Here is a 22,485-nt window from a genome sequence, read left to right on the forward strand (position 1 = left end):
CTATCCATATTGAACCACTTGGGTCACTTCTCTGAATCGAATGAATATATTTTATTTTACTATTATAATACTTATTTATGCATATACTTGAAAACAAAATGTCTAAATCATTCGCATGTCAATTGAGGAATGAAGAATGTTGACATTCGTCTAATGGGCATGTGAAATATTGCGATGTCAAGTATTGATGTGTTTTATTTGATTTATTTGAAACCTTAAGGTCTACATTTCCAAATGTATCCGTAGAAAATGAAGACAAGTCATCATGCGGGTAAGAGAAATCAGTGTGCGTTTTGATATAAAGTTGCTACGTTTACACTTGTAACCCCATATACGCAAAAGCAATCGCTTTTCACCTGGTTCTAGCCGGGGCGACCCGGGCCAGATAATCGAATCCCCTCATTCTATTGAAGTACTTCTGAAATGTTGAATGGCGTCCTTGTCATTTCTAGCTAGCGACTACTAGTAGCTAATTTACGCTGCGAGGGGATTTACAAGCAACACATGTTACTTTTTTCCAAGTAAGTAGCTTAACTTTACCGTGTTTGTTAGCAATATAGCGCATAACTGGGTAACAAAGGGGGGCTATTGCTGACTAGTTTATTAGTTAAGAGTTACGCTAGCTAACGTTACTGTAGCTAGATAATTTCTGAATCAAACAGTTGATTAAGTTATCTTACTAGGCTAGCTGATAACGTTAGCTAGCTAACTACTGTTTTCAGCTAGCTAACTGGTTCTTATCGGAGTTCGCGCTAGACATATTTTCTGAATGTGTAACTTCACAGTATGTTACCTGGAAAATGCTGTTAGCTAGCTGTGACCACATGACTTTGTTTAACGTTGTCGAAGTGAAAGTTGGTCAATTAGCTAGCCAGTTCTAGGTAGTTATCTAACTTTGATGCCCTACGTTTGGGATAGAGAGGTGCACATTTGGTTAGCTAAATATCGTTAGATAGCTAGCTAGTTAGCTTATAAAGTTAGTTACCTAACGTTACAAGTGAAACATAACTAACAATGTCAGTCCACCGCATAAGTGCGTAGTAAGTAGGCCTAAGCTACTTTTCTACAGTTATGCTAATTTATGGCAGATACTTTGTCTTTGCAATCCTCACTGGCAACCATAGACATGAAGTGACGTAGCCAGTCCCGACCTAGCAAAATAGATTTTTTTCATAAAAACTGTCTCATTTCATAGTACAGAAAGTATTGATAACTATGAGTTGTCAGTGTGCTCCAACTCGGAGAGAAATAATAATGGTGTCTCTTTTGCCAATAGTGCATCATAGTCCTTGGGGTGTGTGAGTGGAAGGGGGTGCGGCTGCCACAGTTCCAGAAGTGGGAGAGAGAAAGGCCTTTGAACCCCAGAGAGGCACAATCTGCCGCATAGACAGATTGTGATGTCAGAGGAAGACTGTAAACCCGGCCAGGCTCTGGAGGCCAAGGCAGAGCCAGTGGCACCCAGTGGCCAGGGACCTGCGTCCGTGTCCACAACTGTGTCGGGGCCCCCTACCCCCACCGAGGATGAGGATGAGAGCGAAGACGAGTCTGAGATCCTGGAGGAGAGCCCTTGCGGCCGCTGGCAGAAACGCAGAGAGGAGGTGAGACGGAGACACATTGGACTGTCCATGAACTTATTGCAACAGTGTGAACCATGTTTCCGCCTCTGTTTTCTCCCCCCAGGTGAACCAGCGGAACGTCCCAGGGATAGACGCTGCCTACCTGGCCATGGACACTGAGGAGGGGGTGGAAGTGGTCTGGAACGAGGTCATGTTCTCTGAGAGGAAAAACTTCAAGCTGCAGGAGGTAAAGTATGTCTGGCTGCTTCACCAACATCGCCCCCTTGTCTATCTGTCCTTGTCTAGTGGAGTTATAACAGTTGATCCTATCTCCATGGAGACTGTTTAGTTAAATGCTGTCCCTATTCCTCTTTGAACAGGAGAAGGTGAAGTCTGTGTTTGACAACTTGATTCAGCTGGAGCATCTCAACATTGTCAAGTTTCACAAGTACTGGGCTGACATCAATGACATCAACCGTGCCAGGGTGAGTTCTGACTCATCTATGAGAGGGAAGACTTTCCTTGTTTCTATCACAGGGTCTGGTTGCTATAGTCAGGACTAAATGTGAGGAGTCACTGAAATGGTGAACAATGTAACACATTTCAATGATTCTTCTTCCTAACTGATAAGTTGCGGTCTTCACCTCAGGTGATTTTCATCACAGAGTACATGTCCTCAGGAAGTCTGAAGCAGTTTCTGAAGAAGACTAAGAAGAACCACAAGACCATGAATGAAAAGGTGCAAATATCATAATACAATTTGCCCTGCCCGCCATGTCACCGATAACACAGTAGCACATCAAAGGATGTTTAGCTTTGCAGATAAGACTTTCATTACTCTACATGTAACAGAATATATAATTTGTTTGTTTAGGCCTGGAAGAGATGGTGCACCCAGATCCTCTCAGCGCTCAGGTCAGTTTCTCTCACTCTTACAGACCAACTCTGTGATAGCTGCAACACTAATAACAGGGCCCCATATTTAATAAAAACAGGTCATCGGGGTCATGTGTGGTAGGCACGAAACAGGAGAAAATGTTTTGTAATTGTGTGAAACATGGATGTACTACCTCAACTGAACTAATAAGAACAAGCATTTTGTTGAGGTGCCTTACGGAACACAAACCTGGTTTACTATGACGGACAAAAACGACTGTGGGGTTGACTAACTCCTATGGTCTCCGATGAGCCTCTGTTAGTTACCTCCACTCCTGTGAGCCGGCCATCATCCATGGGAACCTGACCTGTGACACAATCTTCATCCAGCACAATGGACTCATCAAGATAGGATCAGGTAGTGCTCCAGTTTTTAATTTTTAATTTTACCTTTATTTAACCAGGCAAGTCAGTTAAGAACACATTCTTATTTTCAATGACGGCCTGGGAACAGTGGGTTAGCTGCCTGTTCAGGGGCAGAACGACAGATTTGTACCTTGTCAGCTCGGGGATTTGAACTCGCAACCTTCCGGTTACTAATCCAACGCTCTAACCACTAGGCTACCCTGCCGCCCCAGTCCTGAACAGCACCACACCAGCCCAGTATGGGTTTAGCTCCAGGTTATAAGATTATAAGGCTGTGTTTACAGGCAGCCCAATTCTGATCTTTTTTTCACTCATTGGTCTTTTGACCAATCAGATCAGCTCTGGAGGAAAAAAAAAATCATAATGTGGAAAGATCGGATGAGATTGGTCAAAAGATCAGTTTTGGGCTGCCTGTCTAACCACAGCCAAACAGACTGACTGTCTAATCCAGTGTCTGTTGTCCCCCAGTGGCTCCAGACACCATCAACAACCATGTGAAGACCTGCAGAGAGGAACAGAAGAACCTGCACTTCTTTGCTCCTGAATATGGAGGTAAAGGCTCTGAATGACATGGATAGGTCAAATATAGGATCTTCTCAGGAAATGTCTTTCACTAAAACCATTGCCTCACATCTCTTCTCTCGATCTTCTCCCTGACCCCTGTAGCTGTTGCAGATGTCACTACTGCAGTGGATATCTATTCCTTTGGGATGTGTGCCCTGGAGGTGAGCTGGCACTCTAAAGTCGAAATGTATTTAAAATTGACGTCATCTCCGTGTGTCAGAACTTGTGACGTCATCTCCGTATCGGGTTTATCTGATCTCTGCTGTGCTGAGGCTTGTGTTGGGTGGATGGTGGTGATATCATTGTCTGTTGTATAGATGGCAGTGTTGGAGATCCAGGGGAATGGAGAATCTTCCTACGTCTCTCAGGAGGCCATCAACAATGCCATACAGTCACTGGAAGACCCACTACAGAGGGTAAGAGTGTGTGTAATATTATGGTTGTGTGTGTGTGTACTATAATGGGGGGGGGGGGGTAATATTGTTGGTGTGTGTGAGATACCCTTGTGTGTGTGCGCCCTGCAGGAGTTTATTCAGAAGTGTCTGGAGGCTGACATGTTTAAGAGGCCTACAGCCAGAGAGCTGCTGTTCCACCAGGCTCTGTTTGAGGTGCCCCTGTTGAAGCTGCTAGCTGCACACTGCATCGTCAGCCACCAGCGTGAGTGTCTCTCGCACACAAACACTTCGCCACCAGATTGAGTTTTCACGCGCAAACAAACACACGCTCACTCATTGTCACACGCAAACATTTGAACCCCAGAGGGGTCATTGTCAGCCACCAGCTTGAGTATCTTCTCCATACCTCTATCAGATATGATCCCTGAGAATGCCTTAGAGGAGATCACGAAGAACATGGACCCCAACCTCATCATCGCTGAGATAAAGGAGGGCGTGCAGCTCAAGTAAGTTAAACTGTTGGTGCCTCTATCTTCAGCTGAGTACGCTTTAGAACAGGATATATTCTTCAGAGTCCTGTGCTGATCCTGTTTTTCTCTCATCAGGCTGTCTCAGTTTCCTGCCCTGGAGCTGGATAAGTTCCTGGAGGATGTGAGGTAAGGAACTCCCCATCAGCTACTGAACAGGACCAGGAAGCTGTCCAGCCTATGACATATTTCCACCACTAGAGGGTGTAGCTGAATCAGATGGCTCAGACAACTTTCTAGTTACTACTTTATTAGAGAAGCATCTTGTAAAACAATATCTGGGGTGGCAGTATTTAGCATTTGACTATTATTGTGCTTTGCTAACATCTGAAATATAAGGTGTTTCTCCAGCCCTTCCCCTGTTCATACTTTTTGTTGAAGTAAAATGCTCAAATCTGTGTGGAACAATGTATGAGAATACCTGCAAACTCTCAAGATTTGCTCCCAGAGTTTTGACGTAAGCTTTTGACCATTGTGGGTCTACACTTTAGCCTTAATAACATGCGTATAATTTACCTCTGCCATCATGAAATGAATGTAACTCCTCTTCCCTCCCTCCCTAACAGGAACGGTATCTACCCCCTGACAGCGTTCGGTCTGCCCTCTCGCCAGCAGCCCCAGCAATCCCCTGTCAAATCCCCCATTGTCACCCCCTCTGTAAAATCCCCTACCCCAGAACCTTCGGAACTGGAGACACGCAAGGTGGGGAGAGTCGAAAACGGGAAGAGTATCTATTCCATCAATTACTTCACAATAGCAATATTTTATTTGTTGGACACCTTTCTGAACACCTAAATTTCTCACCTTCTGCAGGTTGTTCAGATGCAGTGTAATATTGAGCCATTGGAGGAGGGTGCAAAACATCATGTAAGTAGCTTTAATCTCATTGTTTTCAGTTCAGTGACTAAAAGTTAGATGACGTCGACGAGCATGTTCTCGAGGCCAGCCTCTGAATATGTAACCATCTCCTCCTCCCTCCACAGCTGACACTACTGTTGAAGCTGGAGGACAAACTGAACAGACACTTAAGCTGTGACTTGTTACCCAGTAAGAACAACAGAAACAAAAAGACATGTCATTGAGCTGGGCAGGCAGGAGATCAAAGCGTATGTTCAGTTAAAGGGATACTGATTGCATACTGGGATCTATGCTATTTGCTAACCCAGTGTGATTTTATTAGACAGCACTTGGACCATTAGGATTTTTATAAAAATAACACTACAGTCCGCAGCCACTATACTGCTCCCAAGGGGGCCAATAGGATCTAGTCTTACTGGACTGTCCTCTCCTAATGACGAATGGAACACAGGTGCACAGGCCAGACGAACCACAAGTCTCAATCAAACTATGCAGCCAGTCTCAAACTGTTATAGACAGGTGTTTGGGTAAGATAACATAGCCACACAGCATTCATTTTAACAATGTCAGGTTTCACAAGGGAAGGGATTTGAGTTGTAACCCTATCAGCTCTTGTCTGACCCAGCTTGTTGTGTATGTTGTCTGGGAATGGCAGGACTTTGGCCACGAAGCCAGTCTGGGTGTGTTTTGTCTTTAACTCCAGACACTGGCCCTGCCCTAGTGTACGGTAACCCCAGCCTCATCCACGTTGTTGGGGCTGCTCCCATTGCACTCATCGCTGGCATGATCAGACAGTTTGTGTGTGTGTGTGCACCTTGTATGTGAGATACCAGTGGATCTAGAGTGCAGATGAGGTGGAATTGGGTGGAGGGGGACAATGCACGAAAGGCCATATGAGGGATCCTTAGATGGTACAAACAGTATTATATTGTACCCCATAGGGAATACAGGTCTAAGTTGGGCATCTACGTTGAACATGAGTTTTCCCATAGCCAGGAGGGTGTGTTCGTATGACCCTGCCCCTCCCACACACACATGACAGGCGTGTCTAGTGTTGCGTGTTGAGAATGTCAGGCGTGTGTGGCTGTTGCTGGCAGCTGCTCCATCTCTGGGGAGGGCTTGGGCACTGACACACCCTGCAGGGCATAGAAATGAATACAGATATACACTCAGAGATATGCCTGCGCGTACAGAAACACATACTCCCATACATAGTCCTTAACTACCTGTCTTCCCACATCATACCTCCCATCAATACTTAAGCTGTTCCTATCATATAGATGGGGAGGTTAAATCAGACATAAGTCCATTAAGTCTGTTGGGTTTCTACCACATTTAATATTGCACTTAAGATTGCGTAGGAACAAACGTGTATGTATGCTAACACTGACCCTACGGTTTCTGTTCCAGATGAGAATGTAAAGGAACTGGCTGTTGAGCTGGTCCAACTGGGCTTTATCAGCGAGGTAAGTTTGTGTAGGTGCTCTGTGGCAGAGCAGTGTAAGTGTTGTATATGGCAGAGGAGAGGAGGTGAGAGTGGATTAGTGTCCATGATGAGCATCCCGCTCTAGCTCTGCTTGACCCCTATAAACACATACAATCACAGGCAGTGTGTGCACATGTCAGATTGCAGCTCCTGCCCTCTACTCTACAGATAGGGCTGTTTTTTATTTTTTTGATAGATTCTATCACTATGTACCTATAGCTCTGGAGAACGGCGTACATAATATATTCTACCCCCCCCCCCCCAGCTCTTGACTCTTCTGTGTGGGCTCCCTCTATACGTAATGTGATTGATTGTCCTTACAGGTGGACCAAAGCAGGATGGCCACTGTACTAGAAGAGGCCTTCACCAAGTTCTTCAGCAGGAACGATTCCCTCAACCCCGTTACTGTGTCCTCATAACAGGATCACCACGGACCCCAACTCCAGTACCTCTATATATGCCTACAGGTACCTCCGTAGGTGGTTTGAAATCGGATACAAATCTAATTTCTAGCCGTGCGACTTGTCTGAACAGTCAAATCTGATTTATTTTCCCTCATAGTTTTTACTGTTATTTGGCTTATGTTGTTGCTTGATAGCTTCTCTGTTGACAGTTTGACAAGAACATGTGGTAGCTACCTAGCTTTTGTTAATTGTTTACAAACGTTTGGGTGTGCTAGAGAGCTAAACTGCTAGCTAGTTGATTGATTGCTGTGGCTAGCCAAAATAGCACTCGTTTTGAAAGTTTGGTCATCTCATCCTTTTGAGGCTTTAAAACTGTTTCTTAATTAACTCTGATTTTGAACATTTAAAGCAACTGGGAAATGTTACCTTAGCTAACTACATAAGTGATAGGGAGCACCGCCACCAATCAGCTTACACCACACCCCCGTCGTTAATGACAACTAGTGTAGCCCAATGACTGCTGTCTGAACACCCATTCATCTGATTTGGTCAGACGGGAGAAATACTCCAGATATAGCAGACCCTAGGCCCCCGGACACAAACTATTGCAGCATAAATACTGGAGGCTGAGACAGGAAGGGCCGGGAAACACTGGCCCCATCCAACGATACCCCCGGACGGGGCCAAACAGGCAGGATATAACCCCACCCACTTTGCCAAAGCACAACCCCCAACTTACTATCCCGAGACAAGGCCGAGTAAAGCCCATGAAGATCTCCCCCTCGGCACGAACCCAGACATCGAAGGGCACCAGTGACTCAGCCCCTGTAATAGGGTTAGAGGCAGAGAATCCCAGTGGAAAGAGGGGAACTGGCCAGGCAGAGACCGCATGGGCGGTTTGTTGCGCCAGTGCCTTTCCGTTCACCTTCACACTCCTGGGCCAGACTACACTCAATCATAGGACCTACTGAAGAGATGAGTCTTCAATTAAGACTTAAAGGTTGAGACCGAGTCTCTCACATGGGTAGGCAGACCATTCCATACAAATGGAGCTCTATAGGAGAAAGCCCTGCCTCCAGCTGTTTGCTTAGAAATTCTAGGGACAGTAAGGAGGCTTGTGACCGTAGTGTACGTGTAGGTATGTACGGCAGGACCAAATCGGAAAGATGGGAAGGAGCAAGCCCATGTAATGCTTAGTAGGTTAGTAGTAAAACCTTAATCATCCCTAGCCTTAACAGGAAGCCAGTGTAGACAGGCTAGCACTGGAGTAATATGATCACATTTTTTGGTCAAGATTCTAGCAGTCGTGTTTAGCACTAACTGAAGTTTATTTAGTGCTTTAGCCGGAAAGTAGAGCATTGCAGTCGTCTAACCTAGAAGTGACAAAAGCATTGATCAATGAGAATGAATGTGAATTTGGTTGGGTCGCCCAAAAAGTAACATTGCAGCTTTAAGGTCTGAAGTGTGAATAAGGCTTAAATCTATGGGGGACCATATAGCCTTGCAGGGCTGCCCGAGTCAGTCCCCCTCTGTTTACTCTTCTCTTTATAGTAGCAACTTGTTTTGGGAAGAAAGCCAACAGTTATCACATGTCAGTATTACTTGTTTGTGCTTTAGAAGTGCATTTAATGTCTTTGCCATTAGCCTTTTTTTGTGGCTGTATACAAGCACACCTGCTCTCTGCCTCTGTGTGGTCACTACGGCTATGCATGAATGTCTGCGGTGAACTTTGCTCTCTTTCTGAATGCTATAAGTGAGCCTTGTATACATGTATGAGTGGGGTAGGGGGAGTCTAGAGTATTAATGTTACAAATGTGTCATATCTTCACTTTTTTAACAAACTGAAATGTTTACTGTGGTCTTAACTGATGGAGCCACACCCCCATGGAGTCTGAGCCAATAGTCTGGGAGGGATGGGATTTACTGCCTGTCAATCAAAGCAGATTTACAGGAGATGTCCAATGGCTGAAGTTAAGGTGGCTGATCGGTGAACACCGTATTCATGCCTCTGCTTGGCTAACTCCACTTTATATAGTCTGTTAAAAATATATATTTTTTAACTTATACTGTACTTATTCTGGATAATTTAATGGTTTCCTTTGAATATTGTGGCTGTCAAGTTTTTTAAAAAAATTTTGTGAACAGGTAATGATTTACTTTACTCTACAACCCAAAGAGGAGTTGAAGTCCAAATATGAAATGAGTATATGAGTGGACAAACTGTTAATCTAGTGTCCTGGCTCTAACTCATACTGCTTCAACTAAGCTGTTTATGTCTTGGCAACGCTAGTGCTGTTGAGTGCAGAAACGGTTAGGTGATCAGGTTCAGTAGGGCACAACGTTGTGGAATTTTGACATCAGAAAGTATTCAGACCCCTCGACTTTTTCCACATTTTGTTACCTTACAGCCTTATTCTAAAATTCATTAGATGTGTTTTTTCTTTCTTGTCAATCTACACACGATACCCCATAATGACGAAGCAAAAAGGTTTAGACATTATTGCAAATTTATACAAAAAAAGAGTCACATTTACATAAGTATTCAGATCCTTTACTCAGTACTTTGTTGAAGCACCTTTGGCAGTGATTACAGCCTCGAGTATGACGTTACAAGCTTGTCACACCTTTAGTTGGGGAGTTTCTCCCATTCTTCAGAACCTCTCAAGCTCTGTCAGGTTGGATAGGGAGCGTTGCTGCACAGCTATTTTCAGGTCTCTCCAGAGATGTTTGATCGGGTTCAAGTCCGGGCTCTGCCTGGGCCACGCAAGGACATTCAGAGACTTGTCCCGAAGCCACTCCTGTGTTGTCTTGGCTGTGTGCTTAGGGTCGTTGTTCTGTTGGAAGGTGAACCGTTGCCCCAGTTGGAGTTCCTGAGCGCTCTGGAGCAGGTTTTCACCAAGAATCTGTTCTTTGCTCCGTCTTTTGCCTCGATCCTGACTAGTCTCCTAGTCCCTTCCTCTGAAAAACATCCCCACAGCATGGTGCCAGGTTTCTTCCAGACGTGATGCTTTGCATTCAGGCCAAAGAGTTCAATCTTGGTTTCATCAGACCAGAGAATCTTGTTTCTCATGGTCTGAGTCCTTTAGGTGCCTTTATTTGCAAACTCCAAGTGGCCTGTCATGTGCCTTTTACTGAGGAGTGGCTTCTGTCTGGCCACTACCACAAAGGCCTGATTGGTTGTCCTTCTGGAAGGTTCTCCCATCTCTGCAGCACTCCACCATCTCCACAGAGGAGCTCTGTCAGTGTCCATTGGTTCTTGGTCACCTCCCTGACCAATGCACTGATTGCTCAGTTTGTCTGGGCAGCCAACTCTAGGAAGAGTCTTGGTGGTTCTAAACTTCCATTTAAGAATGATGCAGGTCCCTGTTTTCTTGGACCTTCAATGCTGCAGAAATGTTTTGGTACCCTTCCCCAGATCTGTGCCTCGACACAATCCTGTCTCGGAGCTCTACGGACAATTCCTTCGACCTCTGCTCTGACATGCACTGTCAACTGTGGGACCTTATAGGCAGGTGTGTGTGTCTTTCCAAATCATGTCCAATCAATTGAATTTATCACAGGTGGACTCCAATCGAGGTGTAGAAACATCACAAGGATGATCAATGAAAACAGGATGCACCTGAGTTCAATTTCGAGTCTTTTTATTTATTTTATTTTCACCTTTATTTAACCAGGTAGGCAAGTTGAGAACAAGTTCTCATTTACAATTGCGACCTGGCCAAGATAAAGCAAAGCAGTTCGACACAGAGTTACACATGGAATAAAACAAACATACAGTATAAACAAGTCTATATACGATGTGAGCAAATGAGGTGAGATAAGGGAGGTAAAGGCAAAAAAAGGCCATGGTGGCAAAGTAAATACAATATAGCAAGTAAAACACTGGAATGGTAGATTTGCAGTGGAAGAATGTGCAAAGTAGAAATAAAAATAATGTGGTGCTAAATAAATACAGTAGGGGGAGAGGTAGTTGTTTGGGCTAAATTATAGGTGGGCTATGTACAAGTGCAGTAATCTGTGAGCTGCTCTGACAGTTGGTGCTTAAAGCTAGTGAGGGAGATAAGTGTTTCCAATTTCAGAGATTTTTGTAGTTCATTCCAGTCATTGGCAGCAGAGAACTGGAAGGAGAGGCGGCCAAAGAAAGAATTGGTTTTGGGGGTGACTAGAGAGAGATACCTGCTGGAGCGTGTGCTACAGGTGGGAGATGCTATGGTGACCAGCGAGCTGAGATAAGGGGGGACTTTACCTAGCAGGGTCTTGTAGATGACATGGAGCCAGTGGGTTTGGCGACGAGTATGAAGCGAGGGCCAGCCAACGAGAGCGTACAGGTCGCAATGGTGGGTAGTATATGGGGCTTTGGTGACAAAACGGATTGCACTGTGATAGACTGCATCCGATTTGTTGAGTAGGGTATTGGAGGCTATTTTGAGTCTATTTGAGGCTATTTGGAGTCTCATGATAAAGGTTCTGAATACTTATGTTAAGGTTTTTTAATAAATGTTCAAAAGAATCACATGTTTTCCCTTTGTCATTGTGTGTGGATTGCTGAGGAAACCTTTGTATTTAATCCATTGTAGAAGGCTATAACATAACAATGTGGAAAAAATCAAGGGGTCTGAGTACTTTCTGAAGGCACTGTGTAGAACTGTCACACCTCTTATGAATCCTGTTAGCCGTCTTCATTGCTTTTCTATCTGCAGTGTTCAGTACGTTGCACCCTCCTAAACGCAACCCAAGTTACAGAATGATGCACTTACCGTAAGTGTACTCAACAGCCTCTTTCCCCAAAGCTGGATTATTTGCTGGAAGAATGACAACCGCTGTAGTTTGACTGGTTAGCTGGATCACATGTCTGGTACGCAGAAATGTTTCTGTCCACTGTAAACAATCTGTCTGGAAAAACTGCAACAGCAAAGCCCTCAACTAGATCCAACCTCAATCATAACATTTGTTTTACAGTTACTGTATTCACAATCTGCATTTTTCTTTATACTGTATTTTTTACTTTGGAGCGCTTGGGCAGCGCGTTTAGTGATTGAGAAATAAGTGGGTTGCTGAGAGGTTTGTGGTGGTAGTAGTGTGTGTGCATATGTGTGCCTTCTGAGAGCCTTTGCAATGTATGATTTGTTAATGTCCCTTATATTAAATTGTTTGGTATTCTGTATGATTAAATATGTAGCCATCACATCTCCCTAAATGTCTCAGTCATTAGTTCCTGAATCTACTTTCAACTGGGATGTTTTAACAGACACTAACAGTAGCTCGGTGAATATCTCCACCTCGTCAGCTGTTGTCCTGGTGTGAAAGTCTCACCAAAAATGCAGCCCCATGCCTAACTCCTGTGTACACACAGAGCGTATTCTGTGGAATAGTAATAGTGTCGTAGTCATTTACAATTTTATGAATGTATTTTTGAAATGTAAAAGGCAAATTGTAGTACAGTAACAAAAATGTATCCCTCTACCAATACACAACTAAGCTCGGGGCACTGGGTCTGAACGCCACCCTGTGCAACTGGGTCCTGGACTTCCTGATGGGCAGACCCCAGGTGGTGAAGATAGGAAACAACACCTCTGCTACGCTGATCCTCAACACGGGTCCCACAAGGGTGTGTGCTCAGCACCCTCCTGTACTCCCTGTTCACCCATGACTGCCATGCACGTATCCAACTCAATTCAAGTTTGCAGAAGACAACTGTGGTAGGCCTGATTTACTTACGATGAGACACTTCCCTGTAGACAGGAAAATATCTTTAATGTTGACCAAACGAAAGAGCTGATCGTGGATTTCAGGAGATACTGTAGCAGAGGGAGCACAACCTCATTGACAGGGCCGCAGTGGAGACGGTGGAAAAGCTTCAAAGTTCCTCAGCGTGCACAAAACATGAAATGGTCCATCCCAACAGACACTGGCGAAGAAGGCGCAACAGTGCCTCTTCAATCTCAGGAGGCTGAAGAAATGTGGCTTGGCCCCGCAGAGACCGTACAGGTGCATCAAAGCTGGGATCGAGAGTTAGAAGCTGTTTTTTTTTTCAATTTGCTCTAGCAGTTGTCTGTGCAGTTTGTCCTTCTGCTGTTTGAAAATTTTGCCAAAATATCCACAGAGTAGTGTTAAGAACCTTTTTGTTGTGTATTTCAGTTTTTTATTTTCAATACTGACGCAAAATCGAACTTAACACTTGCACAGTATGGCCGAGCCTAATTGAACCACAGCCCAAATGGCTTTAACGTCCAGCTGATTTGCGAGGAAATGAGCTTTGGTCAACTACTTTGGTTATGTTTGGCTATTGTGTACATATTGTGCAATAAGTCAAGAGATTGAAAATACAAGTGACAGAACCTACCGGCCCTCAAAAAGTAGGGGGAACAACACTTTCCTGAGGATACCCTATTTCCACCTACCACCAAAAGGACCAACAGCATGTACAACCGCTACCTCAAATATCATTTTATTCAACATTCTGTCTTACAGACTATTGTATCTTTTTTTACAGTGACTTCTTTCAGACTGATATCATGGAGTAACCATGGTAACAGCCTGATGTTTAGGGAACTGCCCTATGTACATAGTCATTTAATACTGGTCATTTTAATCATGTTTACATAGTGTTTTACCCACTTATGTAAATCCCGTATTCTAGTCAAGGCTCATCTTAGATACACCTTCTCTATACTGTCCATAATGTCTACACACAATTTATATAGGCTACAGATATTTATATTCCGGACTCTGACATTAATATTAATATATTTATTCATATTTTTGAGATTTGTGTGTATTGTTCGGTATTACTGCACTGTTGGAGCTAGGAACACAAGCGTTTCCGATTAACATCTGCAAAATATGTGTAACCGGCCAATAGTATTTTATTTGATACACACAGACATCTAGCTGACTCTTTTACCCCCAACCACTTCACACACACACTGAGTTTGAGAGAAAACGTAACCCGCTCACCCACCCTAATCTAATTTGCATACAAAAACTAACCTTTGTCCTCCCGTGAATGCCCAGCTTCCGCTTGACAGGTAAATCCCCTGACGTCTCCAACTCCAGAGGACCTTTTTCATGAAAATACAAAATAAAGACGTAGGCCTGTCTGTTATCCTCCAATAAATAGCCTATATCTGGACAAATATACTGCAACAGTATGTGTGGTTTCGGTAAGTAAACTTTAAATAACTTTTCTTGTACCGGAGAAAGCTACCTTTTTGATTTGCACAGGTAAATTCTTGATTTCACTTTGGCAAGGCAACCATTCTGTCACCCGATTTTGTTAGCCCTTTGTCTTGAGTCTCAGCTCCATTACATTGCACATATAGTGCCTTCAGAAAGTTTTCACACCCTTTTGACTTTTTCCACATTTTGTCCCACAAATGGGATTAAAATGATTATTTTTTATGATCAAGGATCTACACAAAATACTCAGCAATGTAAAGGGGAAGTAAAATTCTAACATCTGTAAAAAAATATATATATATATATATATGAAAAATACAACACTATCTTGATCAGATAAGTATTCAGCCCTGTGAGTCAATACATGTTAGAATCACCTTTGGCAGCAATAACAGCTGTGAGTATTTCTGAGTAAGTCTTAAAAGCATTTCACACCTGGATTGTGCAACATTTGGCCATTATTGTTTTCTAAATTCTTCAAACTCTGTCAAATTCGTTGTTGATCATTGCTAGATATCATTTTCAGATCTTTGCTTAGATTTATAGATTTGGCCTAGTGTTGTAGGTTATTGTCCTGCTGAAAGGTGAATTCCTCTCCCTGTGTCTGGTGGAAAGCAGACTGAACAAAGTTTTCCTCTGATTTTGCCTGTGCTGAACAACTGCAAAAACTTTGCAGTCTATAATGATTACAAGCATACCCCTTTTTTTGTTTATATTATCATTTTTTATTTCTTTTAAACTTTATTTAACTAGGCAAGTCGGTTAAGAACAAATTCTTATTTACAACAATCTACACCGGCCATACCGGATGATGCTGGGCCAATTGTGCACCGCCCTATGGGACTCCCAATCACGGCCGGTTGTGACATACAGCCTGGAATTGAACCAGGGTGTCTGTAGTGACACTTCAAGCACCGAGATGCAGTGCCTTAGACCAATGTGCACCTCGGGAGCCTCCTAACATGATGCAGCCACCACTATGCTTGAGAATATGGAGAGTGGTACTCAGTAATGTTTTCTATTGAATTTGCCCCAAACATAACACCTTGTATTCAAGAAAAAAAAGTGAATTGCTTTGCCACTTTTTTTCAGTATTAATTGAGTGCCTTGTTGCAACAGGATGCGTGTTTTGGAATATTTATATTCTGTACAAGCTTCATTCTTTTCACTCTGTCATTTAGGTTAGTATTGTGGAGTAACTATAATGTTGTTGATTCATCTATCACAGCCATTAAACTCTAACTGTTTGAAAGTCACCATTGGCCTCATGGTGAAATCCTTGAGCAGTTTCCTTCCTCTCCGGCAACTGAGTTAGGAAGGACGCCTGTGTCTTTGTAGTAACTTGGTGTATTGATACACCCTCCAAAGTATAATAACTTCACCATGCTCAAAGGGATATTTAATGTCTGTTTTTTTTCTTTTACACATCTACCAATGGGTTCCCTTCTTTGAGGCATTGGAAAACCTGGCTGGTCTTTGTGGTTGAATCTGTGTTTGAAATGCACTGCTCGACTGAAGGACCTTACAATTATCTGTATGTGTGGGGTAGAGAGGAGAGGTAGTCATTCAAAAATCATGTTAAACTATTATTGCACACAGAGTGAGTCCCTGCGACGTATTATTTGACTTGTTAAGCACATTTTTACTCCTGTACTTATTCAGGCTTGCCATAAACACAATTCCACTTTGACATTATGGGGTATTGTGTGTAGGCCAGTGACACAAAATCTCTATTTAAATTCAGGCTGTAACACAACAAAATGTGGAAAGGAAATGGGTGTGAATATGTTCAGAAGGCTCTGTAGAGTCATTAGATAAAGGCGTCTTCTGTACAGCGGGATTTTTGTTAAGGGCCCCGAGCTCTGTCTGAGCATTAACATCCATTACGCTTTTGGAAGCATGGGGACCTTGTCTTTCGTATCAGCAAAAAATAATTGATACACACCTTTTTATAGGGTTAGATTTCCCACACGGCCGTATCTCCATGTTACAGCGTGTGCTTGCGGAAGACGGACATAAGACAGAGGGACCACCTGTACTAATTAGCTATCTAGCATGCTCCAAAAACCCGTGGGTAATAGAAGGCCGCCAGAAACGGGTTGTCACTGAACAATTCTGTCGGCTGCAACTGTGATAAAGCCAGTTAAAATAGTGTACAGTAAATGTTTATTTTGCATTTGTGAAATTATTTTGATGTGATATGAATGTAAAGGGCGTTTATGTTTCTAGAACCATGTCGCAATTGAGAATCGATTTGTGTTTAGCTGGAGTATTTGGCTGTTTTGGCTGCCAGAACCAGTCTACCTCTGAAAATAACATACACAGCCCTTCGACCACGAGTAATAACGTTACGGTAGGCTCCTTGAGATTTCATCTTGAGACACCATTCTGTCTAGCCTGCCCTGCACAGGTGTTCGTTTGCGTATTTCGAAAGTAAACTGATAATCTACTGCTAATGCTTTGAACACTTGCTCTAACGTTTCAGATGCACAGAGTCTAGAGTGACACATTCAGTAGGCTATAAGGTCTTCAGTATTGTGAACGTTTCTCAACAAATAAGTCGAAGTTGGAGAGGCTTGCCGACTTTTGTATGTTAACTCTGTCATTCTCCATAGTGTTAACTGTGTGTGTTGTGTACAATCACCAACGTGTCTGTGTGTCAGATAAGGAGAAGGGTCCGGGGTGGCTGATGAAGAAGGGGTTTACTCTGATCCTAGTGGGCCACATCAACTTCATCCTGGGAGCCATCGTTCACGGTAGCATCTTGCGTCACATCTCCAAACCCAACGACCAGATCACCACCGAGTTCACCGCAGCCAACATAATCTCTGTCACTTCTGGACTGCTGGTCAGTCAGAACTATATTATGGGTTACTGTAGTAATAACTAATAATGTGATGTTATAGATAAAAAAACGTACGTTTGTCTTTCCATTTTCAGAGCATTGCAACAGGAATCATTGCCATATTGGTGTCAAGAAATCTGCCAGTTTGGAAACTGGTAAGACCATCAATAACAATAACATATTTGTAAGCCATTAAGTCTGCAACCATCACCCCACTGATCTCCCATGACTCCTACTTCTAGTCTTTTTAAGAAATATTTGTGTGTTGAAAATGCCTATCCACATACACTTCAGACAGACATATACCCCCAGGGTTTCTTCACTGTACCCAAAACCAAAAACAGATTTCATGTGTCGCTCAGTTATGTGTAGAGACATGTTACCGTGGAATGCTCTGCTCCAAGAGGTTACCCAGGCAAAAAGCAAGTTTAGCTAAAATATATATATTGTATTACAGGGACTCTCCTCTAAAGAGCTAGTTTAACTGTATATATGAATAGTGTGTAAATAGTATTTTTGTTGTCTCTTGGTGTCTTTGCAATTTAACTATATATATATATATTTTTCTTTTATGTAATAGAAATGTTGTTTAATGTCCTTGTCTATAACTGTTCTGTACTTTGTCATGTATTTGTACTTTTTATGTGGACCTCAGGAAGAGTAGCTGCTGCATGTGCAGTAGCTAATGGGGATGCTAATAAACTAAACTTGACTTCACCCCTCTTTCCCTCCTTTCTTCTCTGCCTATGCCCCCTCTCACTCTCTCTCCTCTCCTTCTCTCCCCCAACTCCAGCACATAGGTCTTCTGATTAGTTCCTTCCTGAATGCCCTACTCTCTGCGGCCTGCGGCGTCGGGCTCCTATTGGCTATTAGCCTCACAATTACCAATGAGGGGCGGGTCCTCATGATGGGCTGCAACTTCACTGACCAGCCAATCAACGCCCGCTCGCCAGTCAACGCGGACTGCCCCTTCGACACCACACGGATATATGTACGTCTCTACCACTCTCTCTCTGCTCCTTTGACACCACACCAATATACTTATGTATTAAGTCTCTCTCTACCTCTCTCTCTACAGGACACTACCCTGTCTCTGTGGTTCCCATGTGTTCTGCTGGCAGGACTGGAAACAGGACTGTCCATCTGGTGCTTCGTAGTGGGACTGGTACTGAGGGGTCTAGGACCCTGCTCACACGCATACCTCAAAGAACAGGTAAAACACACACACATACAGTGCATTTGGAAAGTATTCAGACCCCTTGACTTTTTCCACATTTTCTTATGTTACAGCGTTCTAAAATTGATTAAATTGTTGTTTTTCTCTCATCAATCTACACACAATACCCCATAATGACAAAGATTTTTTTTTTTTGTGCATATTTATAAAATGAAATATCACATTTCCATAAGTTTTCAGACTATTTACTCAGTACTTTCTTGAAGCACATTTGGCAGCAATTACAGCCTTGAGTCTTAGGTATGACGCTACAAGTTTGGCACACCTGTATTTGGGGAGTTTTCTCCCTTTCTTCTCTGCAGATCCTCTCATAGACTTGTCCTGAAGCCACTCCTGTGTTGTCTTGGCTGTGTGCTTAGGATCATTGTCCTTTTAGACTGGGGCGAAGGTTCACCTTCCGAGATCATGGAGCAGGTTTTCATCAAGGATCTCTCTGTACTTTGCTCCATTCATCTTTCCCTCGATCCTGACTACTCTCCCAGTCCCTGCCGCTGAAAAAAATCCCCATAGCATGATGCTGCCATCACCGTAGGGATGGTGCCGGGTTTGCTCCAGACATGACGCTTGGCATTCAGGCCAAAGAGTTCAATCTTGGTTTCATCAGACCAGATAATCTTGTTTCTCATGGTCTGAGCATCCTTTAGGTGCCTTTTGGAAAAATCCAATCGGGCTGTCATGTGCCTGTTACTGAGGAGTGGCTTCCATCTGGCCACTCTACCATAAAGGCCTGATTGGTGGAGTGCTGCAGAAATGGTTGTCCTTCTGGAAGGTTCTCCCATCTCCACAGAGGAACTGGAGCTCTGTCAGAGTGACCATTGGGTTCTTGGTCACCTCCCTGACCAATGCCCTCCTCCCCCGATTGCTCAGTTTGGCCAGGCGGTCAAAAGAGTCTTGGTTGTTCCAAACTTCTTCCATTTAAGAATGATGGAGGCCACTGTGTTCTTGTGAACCTTCAATGCTGCAGAAATGTTTTTGTACCATTCCCCAGATATGTGCCTCGACAAAATCCTGTCTCAGAGCTCTATGGACAATTCCTTCAATCTCATGGCTTGGTTTTTGCTCTGACATGCACTGTCAACTGTGGGACCTTATATAGACAGGTGTGCCTTTCCAAATCATGTCCAATCAATTGAATTGAACACAGGTGAACTCCAAAAAAGTTGTAGAAACATCTCAAGGATAATTATTGGAAACAGGATGTACCTGAACTCAATTTCGAGTCTCATAGCAGAGGGCCTGAATACTTATGTAAATAAGGTATTTCTATTTTTTATTTGTAATACATTGTTGCTTTGTCATTATGGTGTATTGTGTGTAGGTTGAGGGGGAAAAAAATATTTAATCCATTTTAGAACAAGGCTGTAACGTAACAAAATGTGGGGAAGGGGTCTGAATACTTTCCCAATACACACAAACTCTCCATGAATCCCCATCTCACCTGTCTCTTTTCTCTGTGCCAGCTGGAGGAAGAGGCTCTGACCAATGGGGCAGCAGCAGATCCAGAGTACTCACCCCAAGGCCAAAGCCTGATTGGATAGAGGACTGCCACAGTCATGGAGGTGAGCGATCAGTCCACCGGTGTTTGACCCTTCCCTGAGCCACTACCCCCTAGCCCTTTCTCCTTTTCTATTTTATGTTTTTGTTTTAAAATAATCTTTCAAGTTTTTTTTTCACATTTTACAAACATAATACATGAATATAAATGCTAATATTTTCACATCCATACATGGGTTCATAATTAGGCTTCTTAACATGATTTACATATTTCTCCTTTTCCATTCCTCTAGGTGGTGCCATGGTGCCTAGGTGCTACTTGTTTTAGTAAATCCTAAAAAACATGAGTTCATGGGTTATGACTGCGCAATTACTGTTTTACCATGTCATTTTAAAGTAAATACTGGGTAATTTCTGTACTGTAAACTGAAATGCTACACATCTAATAATTTTTTTCTCCAGATCTACGGAAGTAACTAATACCTCCTCTCTCATGCTCTCTTCCCAACATTTGTTTAATGGCGAAAGTGATGACTGAACCTCGTCCTCTTCAGAGAACCTCCCCGATGCCACTCATACCAAAGACTCTCCTCTCCCTCTCAGTGAGCGTCTAGACTGTAAGATGACCATGTCTCTGTATTTGTTCACGTCTGCTGAGAATGTCAACCCTCCCCTTGATCCGCCAACAACATTTCACAAATGCCAAATGACAAACGCCTTTAGTGTAGAGGTTATTCATGGGATCAATATCCTCGTTATAGTATTCCGCTATGATCATGGAAATGATTGTATTTAATCACATTTGGCATTTATCATGCCGTTATGCCTAAAAATCCTAGCTGCATTTTATTCTGATTTATGGGCAATTCACAATATACTTTGTTTTACAATTAAAGGTCAAATGCACTGCATTTCAAACAGTCAGCAAGAATCTAATGTATTTGGGGCTTGTGAAGTTATACCAAGGCTAAATATAAGCCTTCCACAACCACAAGACCCGCTAATATTGTTTAACCTGCTTTTTGCAATAATCACTGATCTGGCTTTGAATATGCCCTTTTTGTTACAGTTAACCCGAACCAGGCATAATGCACATTCACTTATAATGACTAACTTCTTGTAGCAGGCATTATAGAAAATTAACACTTGTCTCATAAACAATCTCTCAAGCACAAGCCCACGTGCTACTGAGTAACCAGCTAATCTTTATATTTCAAGTTTAGCCAACTTGAATCTATTTGCTGACAAAGTAGAACAGTTTGTTCTACCTTGTTATGAACACACCCTTCTGTCCATCTCCTAACTGTTTGAACGGCATGCTAGCCTGTCGGATATTGAAATCAAGTGGTCTACCTTATTTCTCAAAATGAGAATGAATATTACTGCACATTTCTAAAACACAGACTAGACAGCTAATATAACAGTCTTTGGCTAAAATGCTGCTAGAGGTACGTGGTACTGCAATGCAGCGCATGACAAACTGAGCATTCATTTTCCAAAATTGATACTCCTGTTTTAGTAGTCTGCTCTCGTGCAATTTGAGGAGTTGAGACTTAAAAGGGTATCTTTAGAGGTTAACTTATCCTCTATTACAGTAAAAAATACGATCTCAATGTCTTTCGGGGGTCCATATGACTGATTCTGTTGGACCAAACCTCAAATGCAAATAGTGACTAGCAAGTTGAAGCCACTTGTCACAGAGTGAATGAAGTGATCTCTTGTCTTTGTTGTTGTGAGTGACTTGGTGTGTGTGTAAATGTTAAGGTGCACAGTTACAGCAGATGGAGCGAAGAAAACGAGACCAAAAAGGCATGAAAGCAAGAGGACATAAACGCTCATAAAAACTAAAAATAAACATACTTTTTGAGATACAGGCATTTGGAATATCGCGCAAAAACACTAATTTGAATTAATTCAATATAATCGCCCAGCCCTACTTGATATATGTAGGAATATAGCAATAGCCTGTCCGAGAAGGGCTCTGTGGTTCAATATCAACTGTCTTGAATTGCATCTTCTCCTATCCCCCAGTTTTTTTCCTGATGGTGCATATGAAGGAAACGGGGAGAGGAAACCACTTTAGAGTACTGAGACGCGTCCTAAGAGTTTGTTTCAGGCGTAGCTGGGGTGGGCTCGCATTCCCCAACACCAGGCAGAAGCGATCAGCTCAGCGCTGATGCGGTTAATCTGGGGCTGGGTTAAATCGAGCATGGTGTAATCTTTGCATGCAAGGCTAATCCCCCAAATTGAGGGGAAAATCAATATTGACATAAGGAGGTGACTGACACTATAAAGCGGGTTACCTGTGCGTGCCCGGCTGAAGGTTGTCCCTCCAGGGCTGCTGTATGTTGTTGATACTACAGTAGTAATACTACAATGTGGTTTTGGAGTGATAAGTTAATGTAAGGCTACTCATCAATATGAGCTGGATTTCAGAGTTTAAACCCTGGTGGGTTGTCTGGATTGTGCTCTATCAGAATGTGGTTCATTAATGTTTTGTGTATAAGAGTTGGGTCAATATCCTATTTATTCAGTAAATGAAGTTAATTTCAATTCAGTTTTAATAGTTTATTTTTAAGCATGAGTGGAATTTCATTTCACCTCCTGAAAAACTGAATTGATCTACATTTAATGATGT

The 22,485-nt window shown here is 42.9% G+C and overlaps 2 protein-coding genes across 4 annotated transcripts; both read left to right on the forward strand.

Moving 5' to 3' along the window:
- Positions 1-18: 18 nt before the first annotated feature.
- LOC115138352 (nuclear receptor-binding protein-like) lies at positions 19-12,277 on the forward strand. Of its 2 annotated transcripts, none has more exons than XM_029675129.2 (18): positions 19-271; positions 1,277-1,598; positions 1,681-1,803; positions 1,937-2,041; positions 2,206-2,295; positions 2,431-2,471; positions 2,756-2,850; positions 3,327-3,410; positions 3,525-3,583; positions 3,740-3,838; positions 3,947-4,079; positions 4,233-4,323; positions 4,423-4,473; positions 4,911-5,046; positions 5,158-5,211; positions 5,328-5,391; positions 6,613-6,668; positions 7,012-12,277. In XM_029675129.2, the coding sequence occupies exons 2-18, from the start codon at positions 1,398-1,400 to the stop codon at positions 7,105-7,107; spliced, it is 1,578 nt and encodes a 525-aa protein (XP_029530989.1). In that variant the 5' UTR covers positions 19-271; positions 1,277-1,397; the 3' UTR covers positions 7,108-12,277. The 2 variants fall into 2 exon arrangements, with proteins under 2 accessions (XP_029530989.1, XP_029530988.1); XM_029675128.2 differs by lacking the exon at positions 19-271 and adding an exon at positions 402-521.
- Positions 12,278-13,135: 858 nt separating this feature from the next.
- Positions 13,136-20,758, forward strand: LOC115138353 (keratinocyte-associated protein 3-like). 2 transcript variants are annotated; one of them, XM_065025646.1, is made up of 7 exons: positions 13,136-14,255; positions 16,935-17,119; positions 17,212-17,271; positions 17,910-18,107; positions 18,195-18,329; positions 19,814-19,912; positions 20,376-20,758. In XM_065025646.1, exons 1-6 carry the CDS (start codon positions 14,243-14,245, stop codon positions 19,889-19,891), a joined length of 669 nt encoding a protein of 222 aa, XP_064881718.1. In that variant the 5' UTR covers positions 13,136-14,242; the 3' UTR covers positions 19,892-19,912; positions 20,376-20,758. The 2 variants fall into 2 exon arrangements, with proteins under 2 accessions (XP_064881718.1, XP_029530992.1); XM_029675132.2 differs by having other exon boundaries at positions 19,814-20,758.
- Positions 20,759-22,485: the final 1,727 nt, after the last annotated feature.

The sequence above is a fragment of the Oncorhynchus nerka genome, linkage group LG12, assembly GCF_034236695.1.
Source record: "Oncorhynchus nerka isolate Pitt River linkage group LG12, Oner_Uvic_2.0, whole genome shotgun sequence".
In the NCBI taxonomy this organism is placed as follows: Eukaryota; Metazoa; Chordata; class Actinopteri; order Salmoniformes; family Salmonidae; genus Oncorhynchus; species Oncorhynchus nerka.